Source organism: Delphinapterus leucas, chromosome 5 (assembly GCF_059928025.1).
Source record: "Delphinapterus leucas isolate spDelLeu-1000000601 "Yukka" chromosome 5, BTC_Dleu_Yukka2, whole genome shotgun sequence".
Lineage (NCBI taxonomy): Eukaryota > Metazoa > Chordata > Mammalia > Artiodactyla > Monodontidae > Delphinapterus > Delphinapterus leucas.
Genome location: NC_143133.1, coordinates 117,743,514 through 117,769,802, shown reverse-complemented (window position 1 = coordinate 117,769,802; position 26,289 = coordinate 117,743,514). Strand labels below are relative to the sequence as shown.

At 36.4% G+C, this 26,289-nt stretch overlaps 1 protein-coding gene across 4 annotated transcripts in view; it reads left to right on the top strand.

Moving 5' to 3' along the window:
* Window positions 1-26,289, top strand: part of BANK1 (B cell scaffold protein with ankyrin repeats 1) — a 312,476-nt gene that overhangs the window by 257,629 nt on the left and 28,558 nt on the right. The window contains exons 8-11 of one of the 4 annotated variants that reach the window (XM_022582436.2): window positions 3,570-3,648; window positions 6,980-7,285; window positions 11,249-11,554; window positions 24,603-24,668. In XM_022582436.2, the coding sequence (XP_022438144.1) occupies window positions 3,570-3,648; window positions 6,980-7,285; window positions 11,249-11,554; window positions 24,603-24,668 (757 nt within the window). Of the gene's footprint in view, window positions 1-3,569; window positions 3,649-6,976; window positions 7,286-11,245; window positions 11,555-24,602; window positions 24,669-26,289 lie in introns of all 4 variants that reach the window. The other 3 variants (XM_022582435.2, XM_022582434.2, XM_022582433.2) reach the window with 3 other exon arrangements.

Genomic DNA, 26,289 nt, shown 5'->3' with positions numbered 1-26,289 from the left:
TTTTTATATTAAGATTCTGTCTTAAAAAATAGAGCATATATCCTCAGGTTATTCTAACAAAATTTTGGTCCATGCTAAGGAAAATGTCCACTTTTTCCCCACCAGAGTTTAACTGCTCCACAACTATTTGATTCTTCCTCATTCCTCTTTCAATCACAGACAGAGTTCCTATTTAGTTTTTACATTCAGGATTCCATTTCCCATAATATAAAAAGAAACTTTCATGAGGAATTATATAAGTCTGCTTCTAGGCCATATTCCTGGATGGCCTAAGGAAAAAAAATTCTCTTAAAAGATGTCATGAAAACTAAGATATACTTTTACAATATGACCTTGAAATTTTTTTGAGACTTGTATGTTTGCTGTCATGCACAGCTTTTGTATAACTTTGTTCATTCTTAACATTTAGTAGGAAAAATCTTTATTATTTCAATTGGAATATTAATGCAGATTCTGAAGCCTAGTGCGTTCATTTTGGGTAATGAAAAAAATATTACAAGGTCAATTTGTTACTCTTCAGAGACATATATATATGTCTCTGAACAGACTGTCATGTGCTTTAAAGCTGGTAAAGTCATTTATCATCAACACTGTGGAAAGTTGGACAAAAGTTGGGCTAATTACAGTATCTTCAGAAGCTCATAAAAATATTTAGAAACCAACTATCATGTGAAGATCGTTTTTATTCACTCCCTTAAAATGGGAATATTATGATTAATTATACTGTACTAGATGCCAAAGCCATGTGGAGCTTTATGTACCTCAGTCAACAAGAAGTTCTTTTATCTTTGATAAGGAATGATTTAAATTTTATCAAACATTGTGTGCTTACAAGGACTATCTACGGCCTAGAATATTACTCTGAGCATGTTCAGCTAATAGATTTTATTGTTTAAGCTGGATTTTTTCATTTAGAGAAGTGGCAGTCATGGCAAGTGTCAAGATAATTTTTTAATCCAATCTCCTCACCCAAAAAGCAAACGAATAAAACTTTTCCCTGATTATCTGGTTATTTCTTAATTTTACATTTCACCTGTAAGGATTGAGTTTATGGTAATGAAATAAATAAAATATTGTATTCTAATCATTTTTTGATTTATTTCCCCTCCCAATAAAAATGGGATATTTTTGGAGAGTGCGAATTGTGTATCTTTTAAACTTTTAACTATTTACCTTAATTACTAATAGAGTATTTAGCACATAGTAGGCCTGCATAAATATTTGATAAATTAATGAATAAAGTCAGACTCTAGCCCCAGATAAAGAAACTTATTAAAGAATTAAATATTTCTTCCTCTGATTCTTATCCTCTCTATTAGCTTGTAAATTATAGAGATGTTTTTAATAATAAAATCATACTGCCACACTTCAATCAGAAAGTTTATATTCCAGTTCTTTTTCTGTCACAGCAGAACGTCCAAAGGCACACAATTCAGAATTAAGTTAAATAATTATTGGCTCATTATTGATGATTCCCGCATCAAATCAGTGTGGTCACCGTGCTTGCTTAAGTGTGAATGAAGAAAGGAATATCTAACATATGCAGATTACATTTATTGAGCACTTACTATGTGGTAGATGTAATAATGTGTTTTGCTTACATTTCCTAATTTAACCTTCCCAGCAAATTGATAGTATAGATATTACTATCCATATTTTGCAGGATAGAATATTGAAATTTAGAGTAACGTGCCCAGTGTCACACAGCTAATAAATAATAGAACTATGATTTGTTATTAGACTGACTTCAAAATCCATTCTCTGTCCACTGTACCACACAACAAAGTATTAAAATGATTAGATGTCAGAGTGTCATCATACTTTTAAGCCATCATTGATTTCACCAGTTATTAATATATCATTAGATATAACACATTTTTCCAAAATAAATATGATTGTAAGTGTAAGGAATTCTAGTAAGACACAATTGGTTTTTAGTGTAAATATGTCAAAAGATCCTTTCATTCCTGAGAAAACAATTACTTTCTACATAGCCTGATTATACAAAATACCGGTTTTACATAATATTTATGAAAGTGCCCAAATCAAAGTTGGCTATTTTTTAAATTTGGAAGCCATTTCCTTCAAGACATTTTTAGGCTTGTGTGTTTGTTTGCACAGGTCATAAAGCTTAAGTTATAACATAAAAATGATTCCATTATGTTTCAACCTCAGTATGTGACACACACACCCCTACATACTTGCCCACAGACTCTTTATTAAGAGACTGATTTTGAACTTATAACGTCTAGGCTTGTGAATAGTATAGCGGAAATTTTCACATAATTCCTGAAATCTTTGTAAAACATTCCTGTTATTCAACTAGTAAAAATGTCCTTGATGTGATTTTAAGAGTATTATGGATTTTTTTAAATGTATTCTTGATCTACCTTGTGAAATATAGAGGTCAGGCTAACTGAAAACAAAAAATGACCATATCAACAGTGCTTTTAATACCAAAGTATACAAATATCAACTAAATATCAATCAATCTCCCTAGTAAAGTTAAGTGATTTTTTTACATTAGCATTTAATTGAGTCCACAAAGGGGAAAATATAATTTAAATAGAAAATAATATGAAAAAGAATATATATATTCTGTTTATAGAGTATATATATACTCTTTGATTTCCACTGGAATCTTGAAAATAAAAATTTCTTTAATATTTTTATAGTGAGCCTGATGCAGAAGCTCGTTTTCTTTTTTTTAATTGAAGTATAGTTGATTTACAATGTCGTGTTCGTTCCTGGTGTACAGAAAAGTACTTTAAAGGGACATTCCAAACGTAGAGCAAATGGACTAATTTCAATTTTATTAAGAACAGAAGCATAAATCATTTGAATAATCACTTGGAGTTCATGGTAACGAAACGTGACCTATGTTAATGCAACCAAGCTCTGTCTCTTTCTCTGTGTGCTTTTGTACAAATAGAGCTCTCACTGGAGTTACTTAGCTTTCTCAGCAAACACCAACATGTTCCACTACTTTAGACCCCATGCCTCCTTCAGAGATTATAAGCAAACACTAGCAATTTCAGAGGAAAAAAAGCGGGCTTCTATGCTTTCTCAGTAATTCTCCCTTCTAAGTGTAGTGGAACTGATTTCAGAAAGACAAACATAAATTCCCTTACTCAGTTTCCTTTTTCTTTTTAAAGATGGAAAATAAACCACTTTAAAATTTCACTGTCTTATACTGTATTATAATCCTTGATGTAATTAAGAATATCTTTTGAACTGGTAAAAGATACCAGAAATGTTCAAAAGGAAGCAAAGCTCATGGTTTTTAAAAGAAATAGTTGCCTTCCTTTTCATTCAGGAGTTATTTATTGTAAAAATTTCATAATTATTGCTGTGAATCTTAAAAAAGTTCCATTTAAAAAGCTCTTTATTGTAAATGTTATATTGTTCCAGTTACACTTTTAATACTGTGTCATTGAAAAAATTATAGATGGCCCAAATATAATAGCTGAGATATGTAAGGTATTAGCTGACAATTTGGTATGTGTGAAAATGCAGATTTATTAAGATTAATACATATAATTGAAAATTACATTCCTTTTTGTCTTCAGATCCAAGAAGTTATCAGAAATAATGAGGAAGAAAGTGACTATGAAGAGGATATTACCTCATTTTCTACATGTTCTCCTAGTAAGTGTTCCTATATGTTATGTACATAAACAACATTCTTATTAAGGTATATGTGACTGATAAAGTAAAACTGAAGAGAGCATAGAAAAGCATGGAGAGCATGGAAAGATATTTAATTAACTGAATGACTTTTAGTGTATCATCTGGTAGAGGTACGACTACATTATCTTGCTAATTTAAATATTTCTAATAAGTTCAGTGTTTAATAATCAAACCAGCAGTTTTTCCCACCCAAAGAGAATACACAAGTCAGGTTGATATAAATATTCTATTTGACAACTATATTTTTTCAGTTTTTTTTTAAAACAAAGTCACATTCTTTTCAGACCTTGGTTTTCTCAGCTAGGAAATGAGAAGTTTGTATTAGGACTCTCTACGCTCCCTGCTGGCTGTAATAGAATGTAGTTCTATATTCTAGAAAACTAATTGAGAGTCTTCCTCCATGTACATAACGCTACCTATCATGCCTGTTTCCACTGGTATACAGCAGCTTGCTCACCATCTTCACCAGCAAGTCTGATAGCCGTCTCCCACCCAACATTTCCAAATCTGAAAACCCTAATTCCACCACTCCCAAATCTGCTCTACCCGCTGACTTCCCCATCTCAGTAAATGAAGACTCCTTCCTTGTTCAATTCAGTCCAAAAACTTCAGTCACCCTTTTTTACTTTCTGTCCTACCCTGTATCCAATCAGATAATACTGTGGACTGTACCTTTGCAAAACAGCCAGACTTTCCTCACCCTTTCATTGTTACTTATCCTAATCCGTGCTGTCATCTGCTCTCCCCTGGATTATTGCGATAGCACAGTGGCTCTCAATGAAGCACTATTTTCTAACCCCAACAGAAGATATTTGTCAATGAATGGAGATTTTTTTGGTCATTATTTTGAGAAGGGAATTTTGCTAGAAATACTGCTAAATATCCTGCAGTGCACAGGATGTGCCCCATGAAACACAGGATTATCTTGTCAAAAATGCCAGTAGTATGCCGTTAAGAAACCCTGCAATAGCTTCCTCCCAATTTGCCCCTAATATTCTATGCTTCAGAAAGGAACTAATCACTCTTCTGCTCCAAATTCTCCAGTACCTTCCCATGGTACTTGTAATCCTTATCATCACCTATAAGGCCCTAGATAATCTTGATGGTCCCATCTCTGACCACTCTCTCGCTTGTTCACGGCCAAAGTGACAGCTCACACATCAAGCAGGCTCTCGCCTCAGGTCATTTGCACTTTGAACAGTTCGCAGATGATGCTCCATTAAGCGTTACTGACCCACCAGTTTTTCAAATGATGGGCTGACCAGCAAAGCAAATAACATGAAACACAATGCCTTAACTAGCATACTTTGGCAAAATCGGTAAACTCTTCAAACACTATTGCAGAACACAAAATTATGCTAAATATTAATGTAATAAATTGATGCACTGTTTTAAAGTTATACATTTTATTATCTTTTTAAAGACTTGATGATTTGTTATAATTTTTAATGATAACGAAAGTGATGATAAAGGCCATCATTGATAATGACCATATATTTATCATGCCACTTAATCCTCTGAAGTACTACCTATGATAAGAAGACATTATTTCAGTTATTGGTACAGCACAACCTCATTTCTACAGACAGTTTGGACCTGGAACTGTCTCATATACGAAACTCTGTGCGACTGGACTCAAGCCTCTGACTCTTTCGTTGGAGTGAGGGTGAAGTATAGAACACCCTAAGTCAGCAGATTTCCATTGGTATCACCATTGCTATGAAGCTTGCTAAAACTCACTGACCAACCACATCTGACTCTCCAGGGCTGTATTCCAGGTTTAGGCATATTTGACAAGGACCAAGGAGACTCTGTTGCTTGCTTAGGCAGTGTTTATGTAAAATATAAACACCGAATACATAAACATAAGAGTGGCTACAAGTAATTGCCTGTAGCATGAATATAATTCTAAGCTGATGATCGATTTTCCCAGACTGAAATAGCGAATCCCCTTTGCAAGCATCAGCAATGATTTCTTTTCAGCCACTCCATCATTTACTCCATCAATATTTCTAGAGACTTCTGTGTTTCAGGCTGTGTTTGGGGTTACAGCCAGAAAGCTGAATGAGGTCTGGGCAGAGATCTGTGCAAGAATGAAAGTCCACCTGCTCTACCCAGGCTGGTAATTAAAGAATCTTGGTTTGCAGTTCTAATACTGGCAGCTAGACGTTTCTTCTTTCTCACATGAAAGAAAGAGAGAAATTAAAAATAAAATTCATGTAGAAATATGTAGTACTGTCATGGGCATGATTTTCCCACATGACTAACTTTTCTCTCATTGCTGAAAAATGTCTACAGTGTAACTCTTCAATTAAAAAAGATTCCTCTTTGTACTCTGCCATTTGTCTTCTTTAGCTATATTTTAGTTTAGCGACACTTTAAAACAACAATTATTTGCTTTTCTATTGCATTCATGACAGCAATTCACATTTTCCCTCCAATACAGAGATTCCAAAGTTCATTTTAACTTTGTATGATTACTTTATTTAGAACAGAATTTCTATAAAGAAAATATAAAGAGAAAGGTTTTAAGATTTAAAGTTATTGCATTATAATATATTTTTTCTATTTTCTCCGTGAGTGGTTAGAGAGCATTTTACTATATACAGTATAAACACAAATAATGGAATCATGATTCTTAGAATGGAGGAAATGTGACTGAATCATTTGGTTAAGTTTCAGGACAGAAAAGATTTTTTGGTGAGAGAACTGAGCCTTAAAAATATTTACTTACTATTGGTGATTTGGATGCGTTCCCCATCAAAAAATATTAACACTTTTCTCAAGTAATATTTTCAAGAATTAAGATGTCATCTGGTGATAAATATGTTAAAATAATAACTAAATAAAAACTACAGATTCATTTCATTGCATTATTTACAGGCAAGTTAAGATTTTTGTTCCTTGCCTTTACCTTTTCCATCACTTACTTATTACTTATTAGGTTAGTTATATTGTTTTCTAATAAAAATATGGTAATGCAGTCATATATTGAATCTGGTTAAATAATAACTCTGGAGAATCAGAATATTTTTCTATACATGTAGTATCCGAATATTATATATCATTATGTGTATGAGAGTGTCATAAACTGAGGTAGCAAGATATAATGGAGCTTTCTTTGGTAAATATTATAAAAGCCCAAGAATGACTATTCACCAAAATTACGCATTTGTCAGCTTTCCCCTGTATCAGATCATAAAAGTTTAATTAACCACTTCTGTACGAAGTTAGAAAATATGAAATGCCTCCAGATGGTGTGTTTACATGAAATCTTCATCATAAGCAGCCATCCAGAGCCCAGTTCTCCATCATGAAAGCTGGCGGCCGTACAGGCAGAGGGCGGAAGGAGCAGAGGTGAATGAAACGGCAGAGGAAGAAAAAGAGCATGAGTCAAGCACGGAGGCCAAGCACCGCCCACCAGAGGTTGACAGTGGGAGTGAGAACCAGTATGATGACTTGTACACGTTCATTCCTGGAGACAACCCAGAAAATAATTCCCGAGGGCCCCTCGTGAGCAGCAGACCACCTCTCCCTCCACCGCGACCTGTAACAGCTGCCTTCCCACTGGAAAAACCTCACTTCACATTACAAGGTAAGGTTAAGGTTAAAACAACAACTACAAAACTTTGACACGCTTACATAGCATATAGTGGCGAAGCCATACAAAGATCAACTTTTAAAACCCAGAGAAGACTTCCTCCTGTTCTTTAACAACTAGGGCCTCAGAAATCAGGTAAGAGATACCTCCCACTAACTCCCTTCCTCCCTTCCTTCCTTCTTTCCTCCTTTCCTCTCTCTCTCTCTGCCCCCCACCCTTCACTATTCCTCGCTCCCATTCTTCCTCTCTCCCTCTCTCTTTTTCTTTCTTTTTTCTTCCAGGAAAAAAGTCTCATTACAAAACTTTCTGTAAGTAAAGAAATAAAACTTGGAAGGAGTCTGTAATTCTTCACATAAAACGAACCTCAAGCATCATGTGGAAAAGTAAGCAACAACTTAGCTTTTACAAAATACTCTCAAAGGGCTTCCCTGGTGGCGCAGTGGTTGAGAGTCTGCCTGCCGATGCAGGGGACACGGGTTCGTGCCCCGGTCCGGGAAGATCCCACATGCCGCGGAGCGGCTGGGCCCGTGAGCCATGTCCGCGGAGCCTGCGCGTCCGGAGCCTGCGCGTCCGGAGCCTGTGCTCCGCAACGGGAGAGGCCACAACAGTGAGAGGCCCGCGTACCGCCAAAAAAAAACCAAAAAAACAAAAAAAAAAACCTCTCAGTTTTCTGACAAAAGAGAAAGGCTAATGTGTTACAGATTTGAAAACGACCTTGGACACTTCACTCAGTTGGTAGCTGCAGGGGAAGCAAGTGGTAAAGGGTCTATCACACGCTGCCTTGAGACCAAAGTCAAAAAAATCTGTCTTGCTAAAGTGGAAGAACAACCGTTAAATGGCTGTGACAGCATTTCTTCCCAGATGCAGGAACTAAGGTGTGTCATGGGGGTGTGGGGGGAGGGGTTGGGGGTGGAGGGCAGGAAACTATCCAGAGGAGCTTCCATATGAGGCTTATCTGCCTGGAATGTTCAACAGCCCGACAGACTTCCATGCTCACTCCTAGAGTCACCAATTACCACCCACTTTATTGATCACTATCTCATGTTTACTTTCCAAATTCATAAAATGGTCTTACAAAGAAAATTTAATAAGAAGGATGAAAGAAATGTCTATGATTAAAACCCCATTTGTCACTCTAGTTGTCAAGTCCTAAAAGGCTATATGAAGTCTATAAAGACTGTTTCAAAAGTGCACTTTGAAGCTATGAAATTTAGCATTTGTGTCCTTGAAGGCCTTATCTCTATAAAAGTTCAAGCTGATGAACGTGAAACTTTGCTAAGATTATGCACTATATTTAGAGATGGAAAGTACTGCTTAATGGAAAGTATGGGAAGCCTAATGGTACTTCTCTTATTCATTCACTCATTCAGCAAACATTTATTGATCACCTGCTGTGCCAAGCTCTTACAGACTGTTGAGATAAATCGAGGGAGTAGGGTTAGCAATACTGGGGGGGGGGGAGAGATGTAGCTTCGAAGTCCACTGACAACAAAATTCTAGTATATTTTTCTCACTTTTACAGATGTGGATAACTTTATCTAATTATTAAAATTAATTATTAAGAAAGCAAAATTGTCTTATATCACGTTAAAGCTCTTAAAGGAGCTAATATTAAATCATATTTTTTCTAATGTCAGTTTCCACATATGGTATATTGGTTAGGAGGTCTAAAATTACTCCACAGAGAGTAATTTTCACCAGATATCTAGGACCAGAAGTATAATGTTGGCTAATACATCTTCTGAAAAGTACCAAATATAAAAAGCAAAATAATACAAAAACCCCTCCCTTTTATTTAAAAACTGTATTTTTACATTTTCAATTCAGCATTACTTTTAATATCATTTTTTTTTCATAGTGCTAATATTGGAAGTAAATGGAAAGTAAAATGCCAGTCTTTTTTCTTAAAATTCTTTGATTAAGTTCTTTGAAAGTAAGACTGGAAGCTACCACTTATTTTTTGCCAGAGACTTTGTTTGGGTTCTTTGACTTTAGCTAGTGATACCTTCAGGAATTGTTCTTTAAGGGTACCTTCCATATGCCCTCAAGTAACTGAAAAAGAGGGGCCACCTCATCAATGCCCTAAGCATCAAATTCCTTATGATGGATTTATGGACATAGTCATTGGAGAAAACAATAACATAGAACATTACAGAACACTTTTCAGTTTATAAAGAACATCCAGTCTCTTTTTATCTTCGCAACAAACTTTCAAGGCAACAATCATTATAATGTTCTTTTGACTAAGACCCAAGACCCTAGGGCCCGTAATTAGAATGTGTCAAATAATTCCATGAACAGGTTTCCTGGGATTTTGGGATTCTTATCTTTCTTACACATTCTTTCCCAATTATTTCAAAAATTGGAATTATAGGAATGATATATTTTAATCGTTATTCATTAATGTACAACCTGAGTTGAGAAAACTCAGGTCCAACTCCAACATGAAAAGTACAGTCTCATACATTGGGAAATGAAAAGTGAAATGTATTATTTCTAGTGCAAGCCCAACTTTAGAAAGAGTTGGGGAAGGAGGTGGGTGGAGGAACAAAGAGAGTTAACAGCTCAGGAAATCAGTTCATAAAAGTAAGATAGTTGACACATTCCACTAAAAATGAAACACTGTGCAAGTGTTTCCCACACACTTAATCTAGTTTCACCTGGGATGCTGTCAGTGAAACAGAAATCATGAAGTCAGAATCTCAAAACCATATTATTCATAAGGGAAAAGGCAAGTCGTAGAGATTTTAAAGTTAGTGCCAGGCATGCTGGCGTTCATACTTCTTGGGTTAAACTAACTGAAACAAGCTAAGGCTCTGTTGAGAGATGATCTTGGACTCTCCTCTGGTCTCTCCTCATAAGCCTACCCAAAACAACTGCTGAATCTTCTTAGAATAATATCCTTTTATTCTGCTCTAACAGCTTGTCTTTCTCCCTGTCTCCTAAGTTTTTCCACTAAAATATCCATTAAGTAAACTAAAGTTTTTGGTCAGATTCTCACCAAAGAGAAGGGAGACTAGTTCTCCTTTAGTTCACGTGCATGAATCTCAGAACAACACAGAAAATTAATGACTTTTCAGTCAATAACTGAAATCCTTTCCATTTTTATTGTTCTCAATAATACTTTAAGCAAAACACTTGTCAAAAGGGCACATTTTAAAAAAAATTCTCATTGGTCCGGCAGAGAGAGCCATCCAAATTCTCTTCAGCTTATTTATTGACACAGTATACAATATCTTTGTCTTCTAAATAAACTGCTGCTAGAATATTTTAATACATTCCTATAAAAATATGTAAAGATTTTTTTGAATATAAAAAACATGAAAGACTGTTCTTTTCATATGAATTAATCTTCAAGCCATTGATTTTCCATGCCATCTTCTATGTCATGAACCCTACTTTCAGTGTCCCTTATCAAAGAGTGAGGTATAAGTTGGCTTATAGAAATCAAGAGAGCCAGAGTGAGACATAGTGTAAGAAACCAAACAATGGTGGTTTTGGCTATTCCCCTCTGTCATTTTCAGAGAAATTGAATTTTAGGCAAAATACCCAGTTTAATCCCTATAAAAGGTAATATGACTTCAAATTAAAAAAAAAAAAAGATATCTGAGAGCATTATGCTTGAAAAACACAAGCTTCCAAAACACTTGGAATTTGAGGCTTAGTTTTATAATTTGATTTCCTGATATTAAATCATGCATAAACTATGTGGAAAATATTTATATGCTTATTTATATATTTTCAAAGAAATCCAGGTCTTTAACAAACTTTTTCTGACAAATCAACAGTTACAAACTGCCAGAGGATATGTTAGTAAATTACATGGTTCACTTTTCTCTTTTTGGAATTTATAGGATAATATATAAATTGTTTGGGGGTGTGGTTCAAGCAGGTGACAGATGGACACCAGTAATGCTTAAGGTATGAGTAACCGCCATCTGAATGTTTCATAAGCAGGGAAAACGTCGGAAGGCCAAATGGAAAGAAGTCAAAGCTGGTGTGATTCCAGTGCAAGACATGAAACAGGAGGTGAACCCAGAGGAGAAGAAGAACAGAAAGAAGATGAGGAAGACCAGGAAGAGGAGGAAGACCCGTACACTTTTGCTGAGATTGATGACAATGAATATGACACGATACTGGCCAAGAGGAGTACAAAGAAAAAACTTGGAAGCCGGTCATTCATTCTGAACAGACCTCCTGCTCCCACACCACGACCCACAAACATCCCTCCAAAAGAGGAAACTACGCCTTATATAGCGCAAGGTAATTTGTTTTGCTGCTGCTGTTACTGTTTGTGTGTGTGTTTTTTGGGGGGTGGCCTCTTTTTGGGTGGGATCTAAAGCCCAAAAGATGAAAAGCATCTTTTCGAGTCATAGGTAAGCTGTATTGGACCATTTTTAAATTTAAAAACACAATGAATAAAGAAAATAAGAACAATATGTAGGGCTCTGGTTTGTAATTGTTGATTAAGGAGGATAATTTTGACAAACCATCCAAACAGCATGAAACCATAATATGTGTGGGGAAATACTGTTTGATGCTTCTTCCATAATTCTGTAAGAGGGAAGCTTAACACCTGTGAATAATGTGCAACACACGAAGAGAAGGTAGGTACGTTACTTTTTGCCCCTCATTCCATTTAAGATAACTTTAAAAACCTAAGCAGTTTTGAGTACTAGAATCTTAGATATGCAACCCCAGTTCCTCTGATAATTGCACTTCACCCCAATGATTAAGATTCACTTCATCTATGATAGAATTTCTACTTCATTTTAGACTTCAATTCTCCTTTCTCATCTCAGTTAAATCTAGATAAAAAATAGCAAATCCCTAGAGCTTTCTTATATCTGTAACCCCAGCAGGATATGCTGACTTTGCTGTTCTTTCACACTCCTGTATTCTCTGGTTTGGTGCACTCCATGAGTCCCTAGTGTCTAAGACATGAATGTTATTCATCAGTATCGCAGGCACATGGACTGAGTGTCTTTGGGGGTTAAGGTACCATCCTAGAGACTGAGGATGTGGAATAAAACAATGTCTGCATCCTTGAGGAGTTCCAGGCAACAGCTATGCAAATAAATAGACAGTACAATTTGACCCTTTATTAGAGATTTTTGAACAAAATGTTTGGAATCAAACAAATTTTGGGGTGACAACTAAAGCTGAGAGGCAATATATTATACATTCAAATAGCCTAAACTGGGTACCCAGAGTATTTAAATATATACCACAAATCCACTCAAAAAGAACATAGTTACTCATCTGTGCTTAACATGTGCAAAAGAAACCATTCTATTGTTTAAGCGGTATGTGTTGAGAGGTTTGTATAAGAAAATTTAGCAAGTTTTTTACCAATGTACTAGATACCTACTTAACAGGGATCTGCTGATAATGTTCAAGACAGTATTATAAAAAAGGAAACAATAACAAATTAATAAAGGTTTCAGCTAAAATAAAATGTCAGCTGGAACAATCATCTAGATTATTAAAGGAGGGAATAAGCTGTAATTAGAACTTCTCAGATTGTCTACCATAGTGGCTCTAGGATATTACAGTCAGGCCTTCATATCCGTGGATTCCACATCTGAGGATTCAACCAACTGCACATAGAAAATATTCAATAAAAGAAAATTCCAGAAAGTACCACAAAGCAAATCTGCCTCCAGGGCAACTGCTTACATAACATTTATATTGTATTTACAACTATTTTTATAGCATCTACATTGCATTAAGTATTATAGGTAATCTAGAGTGACTTAAAGTATACGAGAGGATGTGCAGAGGTTATCGGCAAATGCTATACCATTTTGGAAAAGAGACTTGAGCATCTGCAGATTTTGGTATGGGGGAGGGAGGTCCTGGAACCGTTTCCTTGCGGATGCCAAGGGACAACTGTACTCGCTCTGTGACAAGGTTACTAAATCCCAATAAATAATTTTGAAGAGGGACGTTAGATATATAACTCAGTAACAGAATTTAGTTATATTCTGGAAATTTTTGAAGAGGTACATCATCTTCTGTACCTCAATCTCTAGGGAGTTCTCAGGACCACAGTAGAGACTCCCATGTTGCGTTTCTCTGCTTTTTGCTCTTTATCTTGTCATCCTTCTGTCAACTGTCCCATTCTTATTTTCCATGAGTGCGTTCTTGTTTTCCATTTGTTCTTGTTCTATATCATTCTTTTCTCTTTCTTTAGTGGTGGTGCAGGCAATGAAGTTCAATATCTTTGTCATGGCTTTTGTTTCATTTTGCCTTGATTTGAGTTTTTAAATTTCTGCGATTTTAATTTTTCTTTAGTTCTCATATTGTCTGTATTATCTTTGCTTGTTGTTTGTTTCGTCTGGAATGCTTGATACCCCCATAAAATATCTGACTATTCTTAGCGATGCTTTCATGTTTAAGAATGAAGCACCAAAAATCTGAATGAAAACTCTACTTGCTAACTTGTGGACTGCACTGTAGGGTAATGAGGTAACCAGCTTTTTCATTGAATTACCCCAAAGTGTTAGTTTAGATAGATCTGTTCTCTACGTTTTTCAATATTTCTAGAATAAATTCTTACTCTAACCTACATTTATATACCTGGTTGCCAGCACACTGATATCAGAGTGTGGAAAAAAGACTGGGAACTTTCACCACTCAGAGTGCACTGTTTAACTTGTTCTCCCTGTGTTCAGTCCAGTGTATAACTCCTTCCACCCACTGTGCCTTGTGTGCCATGGTCAGAACTACTTCTATTCAATTTCTCCAAGAACAAACTGTCCATCATAGGTGATTGCCTCGTTTCATTAGAGAAGGAATTAGGGACAAGGACTGCTTTAGGCTGTCAACCAAGCCCCATATTAAACAAGAGAATTGAGATGGTTTTCCTCCTCATTCATATATTTATTAATTACATAAAGATTTATTGAGTACCAAATGATAAAGTTTTTCTGTGGGTTAATTATGTAAATCCCCTACATAACAGTGGTACAATTTGTCATTTACACACACACACACACACACACACACAGAGACTTTAAAGAATCTTAGAAATCTTGAGTTTCTAAGAACTTTTAAAGGCTATTTATCTCATCCCAAGCGCAACACCCTTCAACATTTACAAGAAATCTTTCATTCAATTACAGTCTAATTTGTTCTCACAACACTTGTGTTGTATGCAGACAGGAATCCGTGTTACATTCTGTGATTGTGTTTTTGTTTTTGTTTTGCACCTAAGTATATAAAAGCACGTATGGTTATTTTCTCCATATTTCAGATTAGTAGCAAAAACTGAACTGTAAATGAGGTCATCAAAGTCCCTTTCCATTATTTCTTCCTTTTCTCTTTCACTGGAATATACTTGCTTGCTTCTTCCTTTTATGCTATTGATTGTTGATCATTCTGTGCTCACATTAGGAAAACATTACCTCATCAGCCAATTCTTTTGTGATGTTCTTTGCATTTCATAGGGTAAATGTCTTTCATCACGGCTTCCTTTTTTCTTTCCTAGCTCAGGCAAATCTGTTAAATAGAATATACACCATTTCCCAGAAAGCCATGCATTCAATTAGAAGAACATTAATTTACCCTAATTCTTGCCAGAGCACAGAAGTTGTAGCAGAATGCTGGCACATCCAGGGTGTGTTACAGTAGCCAGAAGAGAAGGATGTGGAGTAGGGGATGGAAAAAGAATGCAGGATGCATAATCCCAACTTACTATTTCAGAAACTCAAGAAAGTTATAGCAAAGTGACTAGGCAAATAAACCAGAGAGATACAGGAAAATCATGTTGGCTTTTGTGAGATAATGGGATATAGATAGATAGATATACACACATATATATATACTGCATTACATATATATATATATATATATATTCCAAACATATATATATGTAATTATATATATAGGTTTCTACCCTCAGTTCCTGACACAGAGCTCCTGAAACCCTTGTAATTTCCTGGGTGGTAGGAGTGTTTTTGTTCTAATGAGGCGGCTCTGAGTGGACTCCTGCATGGCTCCTGGAGGGGGGTTAGTATGGGGAAGTCCAAGCAGTGATTAGAAGCTTGGAATTTTCAGCCCTAACCCTATTCTCTAGAGAAGGGCGAAGGGCTAAAAATGGAGTTAATGATCAATCATGCCTATGTGAGGAAACCTCAATAAAACCCTGATATTAGGGGTTTCCAGGAGCTTCCAGGTTGGCAAACAGGTCCACATAGGAAGGGTGACACACCCAAGCTCCATGGGTACAGACTTACCTGTACTGGGGACTCCCAGACCTTGCCCTATACATCTCTTTATCTGGCTGTTCATCTGTATCCTTTATCATATTCTTTAAAATAAGTGTTTCCCTGAGTCCTATGAGCTGCTCTAGCAAATTAATCAAACCTGAGGAGGGGGTTGTGAGAATCTCCAATTTGTAACCAAATCAGACAGAAATTGTGGGTAACCTGGGAATCTACCACTTGGGATTGGCATCTGAAATAGAGAGGAAGCAGGCTTGTGGGACTGAGCTCTTAGTCTGTGGGATCTGACACTACCTCTGAGTAGATATTCTCAGAATTGAATGAAATTGAATTCAATTGTAGGATATCCAAATAGTGTTGAAGGGCTGCTTGGTGGGGGAAATCCGCACACGTTTGATGACCAGAAGTGTCTGAAATGAAGTGTGACAGTAGAGGAGACACACAGGAAAGAAAGGCCCAGGAGGAAAAGTGGGTTTTCCCAATGCTGCTATGCAAGGAGGATTCAGATTCACTGATATTACCTAAGTAAATAACTTCATATATCTGAGATGCAAATTCCTCATTGTAAGTTGGGAACAGAAATAACATCTACTTTAAGGATTGTTGTAGTGTTTAAGTGAGATAAAATTAACAAGTACTCAGCACAATACTTGGTATGTGATATACACTCAATAGATAATAATTAAAAGCAATTCTACTTTGTCTTTCCTCAGTTTCTGGGCAGACGGTGACTTTGATTAACGTTAAATTCTAGAAGAAGTGTGTGCTTCCTGGATTCTGAAGAGTTAGAAGTTAAGGAAACTATTACAGATGGAATTGGGGTCAGGATATCCTTTCCTCTAAAGGAACAAGTTGGCTTAGTCTACTCCTTATGATAATAATTATTAGGCAACTTTCATGATAATTTCTAATTCATGAAATAATCCTGCATAGTTGGCATTAATAGGCTTATTTTAGAGATACGGAGGGAATTCCCTGGTGGTCCAGTGGTTAGGACTGTGCTTTCACTGCCGAGGGCCCTGGTTGGGGAACAAAGATCCCACAAGCTGCACGGCGTGGCTGGGAAAAAAAAAAAAAAAAAAAGAGGTACTTTTCCTAAAAAGCAAGGTATACAATAAATAAATAAATAAATAAATTTAAAATAGAGATACGAAAACTGATGTTCAGTGAGTTTCAGCGTCTTGCCCATGATGATAAAACTAGGAAGGGGAAGATGTGTGATTTAGACCCGACCCAGCTCAATCTGGCTACCACGTTTGTACACACGGTAGGACCAATTTTCTTTCTTGATGTATTTATTTCTGGGTCATTAGTTAATATTTATTTCTTCCTTCTGACCCATAAGATCCATAAAAGAAGAGACCAATCATTTGTTTTTGCCTTTCAAAACCTCATCTGTTTTTGTATCCTTGGTGCCAAGCTCAGTGCTGAATTCATAGCAGAAACCATAAATATTTGATGAATATTAATTGAATGAGTACAAGGACAAATAAATGATAAAAGTAACAAGAACTACATCAATGTGGGTAGGAGACTTCACTAACACTACAGAGGTTGGTCAGAAGAATATATCAACCTAGTAATTCCTAAATTTCCTTTTTAAAAAAATTTTTATTTATGTATTTATTATTTTTGGCTGTGTTGGGTCTTCGTTTCTGTGTGAGGGCTTTCTCTAGTTGCGGCGAGTGGGGGCCACTCTTCATCGCGGCGCGCAGGCCTCTCACTGTCGTGGCCTCTCTTGTTGCAGAGCACAGACTCCAGACGCGCAGGCTCAGTAGTTGTGGCTCACGGGTCTAGTTGCTCCGCGGCATGTGGGATCTTCCCAGACCAGGTCTCGAACCCGTGTCCCCTGCATTGGCAGGCAGATTCTCAACCACTGCGCCACCAGGGAAGCCCTCCCCTCTTTTAAACCATCTAAGTACTCCTAATGAAGAGGGAATCCTGTACCTAAGGGGACAAAGTTCTAGGATATTCACTTATAGCTAAGCATTCTAACTGCTTTCACACAGCATAATGTATCAGAGAGAATCTCTGTTTCCACCATCACCACCATCTCCTATCCCCAGAAATGTAACTTATTAATACAAAATTGAACCCGTGGTTCATTTTATTAAGAGATATGTTTCTGGATTTTTTATTCCATTCTTGTTATACTAAACTTAATTTTATGTTAATAACAGTGAAAAGGATAACTCATTTTTCTTAAATGAAAAGTTTTTGAAGTCTGCCTGCTTTTAAGAATCATATTCTCTCCATCTTTTTCTCCCTATAATACTGGAAAGGATCAGGTTCATTAAGCTTCAAGAATATAGAGGAATTAACATGGATTCACAGTCCTTCTTAGTGACAGAATTCTTGATTTAAGACAAATCAAAGAAAGAAATGAGCACTTTTCATAATACAGATAGATGGGTAGTAAAATTATATCCATAAATCATTGCAAAGAGATGACTGCCTATTTGGGAAAACTTTTCAACATCAAAGGGCAATTTCCCATTTTCCCCTCACACAATTAATAAAACCAAGATCCTTCTTCAGAGTCCATGTTGCTGATTTGGGGTAGAATATAATTTCCCTTTCAATTTTCAATTGCTACTGAGTTGCCCTTGGCATTTTACAGTGCAACAAAGTTGTGTACGACCTTTTTGAGAGCTACTCAGCTACTGGGACCCCAAATGTCAAGTACAACTCAGTTGCTCTCAGAAATTTTCCACTTGCAATTCACTTGTACTTGAAATTGATCACATACAATGCAATGGAAATGCAAACAGAAAAAGAAACCTTGTAGAATCTCTTAGGAAAATTAATCCATATCATCATAAATGTGGCAGAATGGATTGGCCTCTGTCCTCATTAATGAAGAAATATTGTCAAATGGATTAAAGTAAGCCTTAGATCAAGTGCCCTAGGTTCTACTCTCTGGCCTGGTGACCTTGTCCAAACCATGAGCTTTAGGACTTTGTATATATATCACAGGTGGTCTCAGGATAGAGGACATATTTATCATCTGTTTGTAAACCCAGTGTCCCTGCTTTCCCTGTGATCCTCTGCCTCCCTCCTTTTCCTGATAGAGTACTGGCACAGCTCTGACAAGGAGCAGTTGTTCAGACGTGTGCTCACATTGGGAAGTCTGGTCTTTTTCCCCTTAACATACAATGCTCCTAGAATCTCTGTTAAATTTGTCTTTTAGTAGAAGCCCAATTGGCCTAGAGTAGCAGGTCTACGGGTGGTGATTTGCCTCCCAGGAGACATTTGGAGACATTTGGCAGTGTTAAGAGACATTTTGATTGTCATGGCTAAGACAGTACTACTGGCATCTATGCTAGGCCACAAAACATGTCTCAACAAATTTAAGAGGATAGAAATTATATCAAGCATTTTTTCCAACCACAACGGTATGAAACTAGAAATCAGTTACAGGGGAGAAATGGGAAAAACACAAACATGTGGAGACTAAGCAACATGCTACTAAAAAGAAAAATGGGTCAGTGAAGAAATCAAAGAGGAAGTCAGAAAATAAAATGAAATGGAAATAAAAACACAACTTTCCAAAATCTATGGGACACAGCAAAAGCAATTCTGAGAGGGAAGTTTATAGCAAAACAGGTCCACCTCAAGAAACAGGAAAATCTCAAATAAGCAGCCCTGTCCTTTTGAAATTTTCAATCTGCATTTTTGTAGTTTGAGTCTTATTGGCAGAACTAGTATTTAATATTTGTTCAAAGTGAACGTGACCAGATCCTACTGGTTACTTCTTAGGACAGTAATATTTCCTGATATAAGAGGAAAGAAAGAGGCCAGAGAAATTACTCTTGGTAATCACTAAGCATGAACCAAAAGGTGAACTCATCGCAGCTTCTAGAGTATTACAGTGACTTCCTAACAACCCAAACCACTTCTCTTTGAAACAAAAGGAAAATTACCAGGGATGTTACTGGAGGAATGTCTATGCTAATATCATTTTTTATTGAATACAAGTGTTCAAGAAGTAAAATCAAGCAGTGAGCACACATGAAATCATATGGGAGGAAACGAGCCCCTAGTCCAGTGCTCTGCAAGCAGTAGGTGTTCAATACATGTTGCCTGCCTGGTAGCAAAATGAAGAAAGACCTGCCTACCAAGTGGTGGAGTAGAGACTTTGCTAATAAACTCATTACAATGCCCTCAAGCTCTAATTACACAGAATTCCATAAATCGATTGCTCTCTTTCTCTCAGTGTCCCAACTTCCTGGATAAGAAACATTTCAAGAATAGAAATATTCTTATTTGCATCAAAAAGGATAAATACGCAAATAAAAAGTTTGTATTCTATTCTAATGAAAATTCAGTTCCTTAGAAGTAGAAAAAGTAATTTATAGTGAGATTTCCTGTTTGGGGAGAGGATTTTTATGGGAACACGTCTATCAGACTTAAAGTTTCCATTACAAACTGGAAAGAAAATTAATGTTTTCTCCTTAGGAAACCAAAGCATTCATTGATATTTTCACTGAATTAGAATTTCTATGCTATTTTCCTTCACGCAGATATGTACTTTCCAACTTCCCATCGCCACCAATCTCCCGAGTACACTGTAACCACATCCATGACCTCATGTGTGCTGGCTGATCATTTGTAGATTCTCCCCTCCCACTCCCCAAAAAGAAGCCACAACTCCTGACTATAGGTCTGCAGTCAGTAAACTACTTTCAGGTGAAAGATCTTCATGTTATGTGTCTGATGTGACTATTTCTGTTTGTGGCCATGACACCCCTAGCGTGCCTATTCAAATGTGGTGACCTGCGTTTGATAAATTTGTTGAAATTGGCAACGCATAACTCTTGCTAACAGAATGAGATGGTGCTTTTAAGCTGACTGGAGTGCTCAGTCTATCTTGATCCATTTGCAAAGAGGCTACATCTCTTCTCTGAGCTTGGATTTGATTAGTCAGTATGACTACTCATCGGGTTAGAACATTCTGTTCCCTGCCTTCACTGGCTAGACAAAGGGGTTGTTTGCACTGCTTTCCTTTACCTCACTCTGCCTTTTTGTAATTACCATTCACAGGGTGCAAACTGGGGCAATAAGGTAGGAAGAGGAAGGCTACAGAGGTTGCATTATGACCCTTGCCCTTCTGATTGTTTTTTTATCTCTGTCCTCTCTCATGAGTAGGCCTTAATGACACATTTGACTTTTGCTTAAAATAATACACCAAAATGGAGGACAGTATGGAAACTGACCGCATTTTATTTACCTTTGCATCCTTAGGACCTAGTACAGCACTTCGCTACATAGTTAGCAATCTAATGAAAGTTTGCTGAGTGTTTAATAAACATACTGCTGCTACCTATACTGAGGACCTGAAGCACAATACAGATCTGTATATTTCATTTTATGTCAAATCCCTAGTTTCAAGAATTATCATCAGTGATAGGTATGCAGCTCTAAACAGCATTTCACTTCACACTTCTAATGGGCATGGAACATCAAGGGGTTTGTGGTTTATAATTCATATCTTTATGAACACATTTGGCTACGCATTACACAGACTTTCCATTAGCTTAGCCACTTACAAAATAATTCCAAATAAGCTTTATCAGATTTTCAAAGAAGGGCAGCCCTGGAAGAATCTGTTTGCTTGAAATAGGCCACTAATGAGGTTGACGTGAAGAATGTTCTTGCAGAAGCAACCTGGAAAGACAAATAGTGCAAGTGAATTCGTTATATTTCACCTTCTCCTCCTCTGCTCTTCTGATAGTTCTGCGTTGCTTAACATTTTGAATATTTAATACTATGCTAATTTTTTCCATTCAGTGTCATTTCTATTCTAGAGAAAATTTTATAGAAGTCATTCCACCAAATATTTAAAATAAATGGGGGTGATATTTGGGGCATTTGCATTGTTTGAGATTATTTTGAACCTCAAAAATTGTTTTTCTTTCTTTATGGACTTTTTTAATGTTTAAAGGTAGTGACAGCTACTAATAATGCATTCATTAGTCTTTCTCATCAAATTCCAATTTTAGGTAGGAAGAGAAAAATAAGGTTTCACTAGGGCAGAGTCATCAAAATTGACGTTATTTCATAATTGCCTTCATAGCATCATTTGAACGTTGACGCAATAGAATGCGGTCAAAAATAATATTCTCCGGGAATTCAAACACATAGGGACAGGACTGTCTCCATATATTATGGAAAACTAACATTGGTCTGTGATTTAACTTGCTAGTGTTCCTGTTAGTCTAAGCCCCCAGTAAAAAGAATCTCCCCCTCAAAGGTAGCATTCTATTTAAATTCATGTTCATTTGAGAATTTATCCAGGAACCATTTGGCCTGGAATGACCTGGGGAAAAAGAATTGGTAGCGTTTTGGAATATCAGAACTGGGTAAGTCACTAGAGACCATCTCATCTAAGCCTTAACTGTATTGGCAAAGGAAATAAAGGCCCAGAAGGAGAAAGCCGTTTTCCCACGCCATGCATGTTGATAATATTAAGACAAAACTATACCCCTTCCACTGTGCCAAGCAGGTTAGCATTCTAGTATATAGATTGTTTTTCAGTTGCTATGTGTTTAGAACAGAATCTCATCTTACCAAAAATCCTGTTGTATAAAAATACATACCCTTCCATATATAAATCTGAATGATCCATACCCAGTGCTTGGTTCTCCCTGTATCATGGATTTTATAGTTACCTCTCATAAACGTTGTGTGGGTGAGATGGTAAACAAAGTGTATAAAGCTTTCTAGAGCAAAGATTTCGCCGGTAGAAGCAATTTAAATGTTTCAGCGAATATTCACTGTAAAAAGAAAGATGAACAAAGTCTGGAATTGTAGATCTATGTATTCTTTTCCTAAGGCTAATAGAGCATGTGTCCTTGGTATGCATGTTTGCATCGGTGATCATTTGGATGGGCTAGCTCTTTCTTCAAGAAAAAAGTTAATATAGGTGTCTTCCCAAGATTAATTTATATTCAAAAACACCTCCCAACTTTCATAACAATGAGAAACAGTGTGTTTGGCAATATGCTAATTGCTAATTGAGTTCTTGTAAGGAAATGAGGCTTGTCTGTAGGTGAAAGGAGGATAACGGTTGTAGTGGGTGGAGCTGGAGGTGAGTTAGGAGGGAATTTCAAGGGAGGTTATTGTGGTAGAGAGGATTTTTGTACTATGGGGCATGACCTAGTGCCCATCCTGCTCTTAATGAGTTCTGTTACCAGCACTTTCATCATCATTCTACTCAGAGCACCCCTACTCTCCCACCGCAATTCTCTACCCCGTCCCAGGCTGTCCTAGCTACAAACGCTGCTGAAATGTCAACGATGAATAAATATGCCGCTGTCACTTCTTAATCTAGAAACTGAGCATGTTTACCTAACATTTACTGTATTTCACAAAGTCTGGACATTTGTTGTCAACAAATGTATTTCAATAAAATATAAGGTGTAAACTGATTTTTAACAGATGAATGCCAAAAAGCTGGAGAAAAATTCTAGTACTCCATAGCTTCAGAATTTATCAGAGTTCTTAAAACTTATCAATTAATATACTTTTTATTGGAAGAATTTATTTTCTGAATTTATCTTTGGATTCAGATTATTTCCCATATTAATGATGCCAGATTACAGCTTTTTTGTCTGAGACAGTCTCAGTTACTATCTTAACAATACTGGCAAAAAAGCACAGGGTGTCTGCATGTTATTAAAATTTCAGAAGTGTTTTATTCTTTCAAGACTTTACAAACTGGCCAATGAAAAAAGTCAAGCACCACTTATAAAAATGCTTTTATTATCCTAAAATACATTCACATACCATATATCCATCGGTATATTTTATTTGAGAAAAAATGTAAGCCACAAACCCAGAAGTTGCCAGTAAGTTATATTTAGCATGTTTTCCAAATACTAACTTGAAGCAGAAAATTGATTTTCAACCAAAAATATTATTTCGTGTGTATAATTTCTCTTAAACACATCATACTTTGAAAGTATATTCGCTTCTCCTGTTTGAAGGACAGAGCAGAGTACCCTTTTTCTTGACAACAGCTGGCAAAGTATATGTGCTTAATAAATAATTATTGATTTGATATGGCTTAGGGAACTTTCTTAAATTTGAAAAAAATGCTATCTGGATTCATCACAGATATGACCTTGATATTAGATTGGTTTAAAGAATACTGAGACCAATGGCAAAGATCCAAAATGATAGCTCCACTATCATTGCAAAATTACGTAGCCCTTTTATATGTTAGTTATTTTGTATGTTAGTTATTTCCACCTCTCTCATCTATAAACATATGACATCGGACTAAATCTCCAAGGCCTCTTTCAGTTCCCAAACCCTATAGTTTAGACTACCCATAAAAAATAAATGGAAGTCTGGGATATTCAGTTTCTAAAGTCAAGCTCTAAAGGCTACAGACTTCCTCATTAACAAATACCAGCAGGTATACGGAACTTTGTGGGTGCTCAATAAATATTAAACAATCAGTTTTATCTTTCATCTGCTGAATGGGGTAATGCTGACTTGTCTCACAGAATTCCATGTAAGAAATAATAAATGAGAACAAAGTACTTTTCAGATAATGGAGTAATTCGAATAAGCTGCTTTAATAGGTCTGAGGTCTAGCTAGATGATGCAAGAATAAAGTATCTTCTTTATTATTACATCTGGGAATCCAGCAGTCTTTTCATCTGTTGAAGAAGCAACAGTCTTTATCCTTGCTTATCACCAAAAAGTCAGCATGAGTAATTTCTGTGCAAATGGAATTTTTCATGTGATTTTAGCATTTATCACTTTTAACAAAATGTAGCTTTTATCTTTACCTGGTATCAAAATGGAATCATATCTTGATTTAAACAGTTTAATGAGGCGTTCCATCAGCATTATACTACTCTGTGCAAAGAAAATGCTTTTTGAAAATGACTGATAAGCTGCACAAATGAGAAAATTGTAAATTTAATAATCCTCCTACTCAAAAAATAATACAATTCAGGAATTGTTACTAAGGAAAATGAAGTACTGCATTCTAATTTCCTACAGTCTTCCACAGTGTGTTCTTTTCTATGTTTATGTTCAATAAATAATCTGTGTTCTATTTTTTACAGTGTTTCAACAAAAGACTGCCAGAAGACAATCAAATGGTGACAAGTTCCATGGCCCTAAGAAACAAGGTACTAACATGAACTTCAGTTTAGTTAATAATCTCTAAGTAAGAGTTAAAGAAATCTTATGAATACTGAATAAAGTCTCCTGCTATAGAAGTAAATAATTGTGTACTTGGCTATTTCACTGTTAAGTCAGTCAGTGTCTTACCCAAGTATAATTTTTCCATAGTAAGATTAATGCAAGAAAATTATTTTAATTAAGAAAGCCAAATTATTTTAATTAACAAAGGCCTTACTGGGAAATTTGTGGTGATGTTGATAATGTTGTTTGCTATCAGAGCTCCAGGAGGGTCAAGTAAGACAAGTTCTCTAACATCCCTCAGAGACCTTTAGAGAGAAGCCTCTGGAACCTAACTTGGTAGGAGGGGCAGATGATCCCATGAAGGGGACCAGCATGGGTTTTCTGTGCTTTGCATTGAACTCCAGTCAAAGATTGTCTCACTATTCTCTTGCCTTGGGTAATGGACCTACCATTTATTGGACCAATTATTTGTCATGCAGAAAAGAGCTGAACACTGTAGCTCAGAGGCATCTCACACAGGAGGAATATTTTCCTCTTGCTTCAGAAGGAGGCAGCTGCCTCCAGCCTTTCCTGACACACTTGGTTCCATTGAAAAGAGGTACTCTGGCAGGCTATTTATTATGATGTTTTTCTGATAATAAATCTTTGGTTAAAGTTCAAAAATGAAAAACATAAAAGGTGGCAGAGGTGGAGGTAACACTGGATGACTCTGATAATCAATGAGCATGTACAGATGCTTTTAACCTCAACCCACTTTTGAAATAACATCACTCCAAAATAATATTACCTTGAAATGTTACTCATAAATCATTGAGAGAGACATTAAAATAAAACTGGGAAGTTATTTCACCAGCAGCCACTTCCATAGCCTCTTTGTGTGCCACTGTGAAAATAGCAAAGTGCTGATTGCACCAACTTCTGACACCCACGGACCTATTAAATACAGAACCTCATGGACTTGCTCCTGGGATGCTATGGATCATCCTTCAAACAAAGGTGTGTCCTTAAATGAATGATCATCACCCATCACTTCAAGTGGCATTTCTCACGGCAGCGAGGTTGTACTTAGATCATTCTTCCAGTTAAGTATGTGGTGTTTGAACGCAGCACATGACGGACCTGAACTTCCAGTCTCCTACAAATCACTTGGATAGACTACTTATAAATTTGTATGCAAAAAACTCTCCTTATTGGACAATTTTTCATTTCCAGTGATTTCTTAGTTTGAAGGGAAAGATATATCTTTTTAAGTCTACTATTAGCCTCCCACTGTGCCTTCAGCTCTCTCAAGAAATAAATGCAGAGCTCCATGTGAGATCATTGTACCATTAGGATCAAACAGTTATTGAAGAATTAAAGTAGAGAAGATTATTCCTATCTGGACTCTTCCACATACCTCACAGAGCTTGGAAAAGAATAAAGAGAGGGGACGCTTTGAGCTCTTTGGGAGAAAGTTTCCCTAAAGCATTTTTAACAAATTATTCAATTATTATATTTTAATTAAATTACGTTAGAATTAGGAGGATGATGTGAAGAAGGCCACAGGATATGAAAGAAGGGGACAAGTAGCAAGTGTAATGAAGGGATCCTCAGAATGCCTGATCT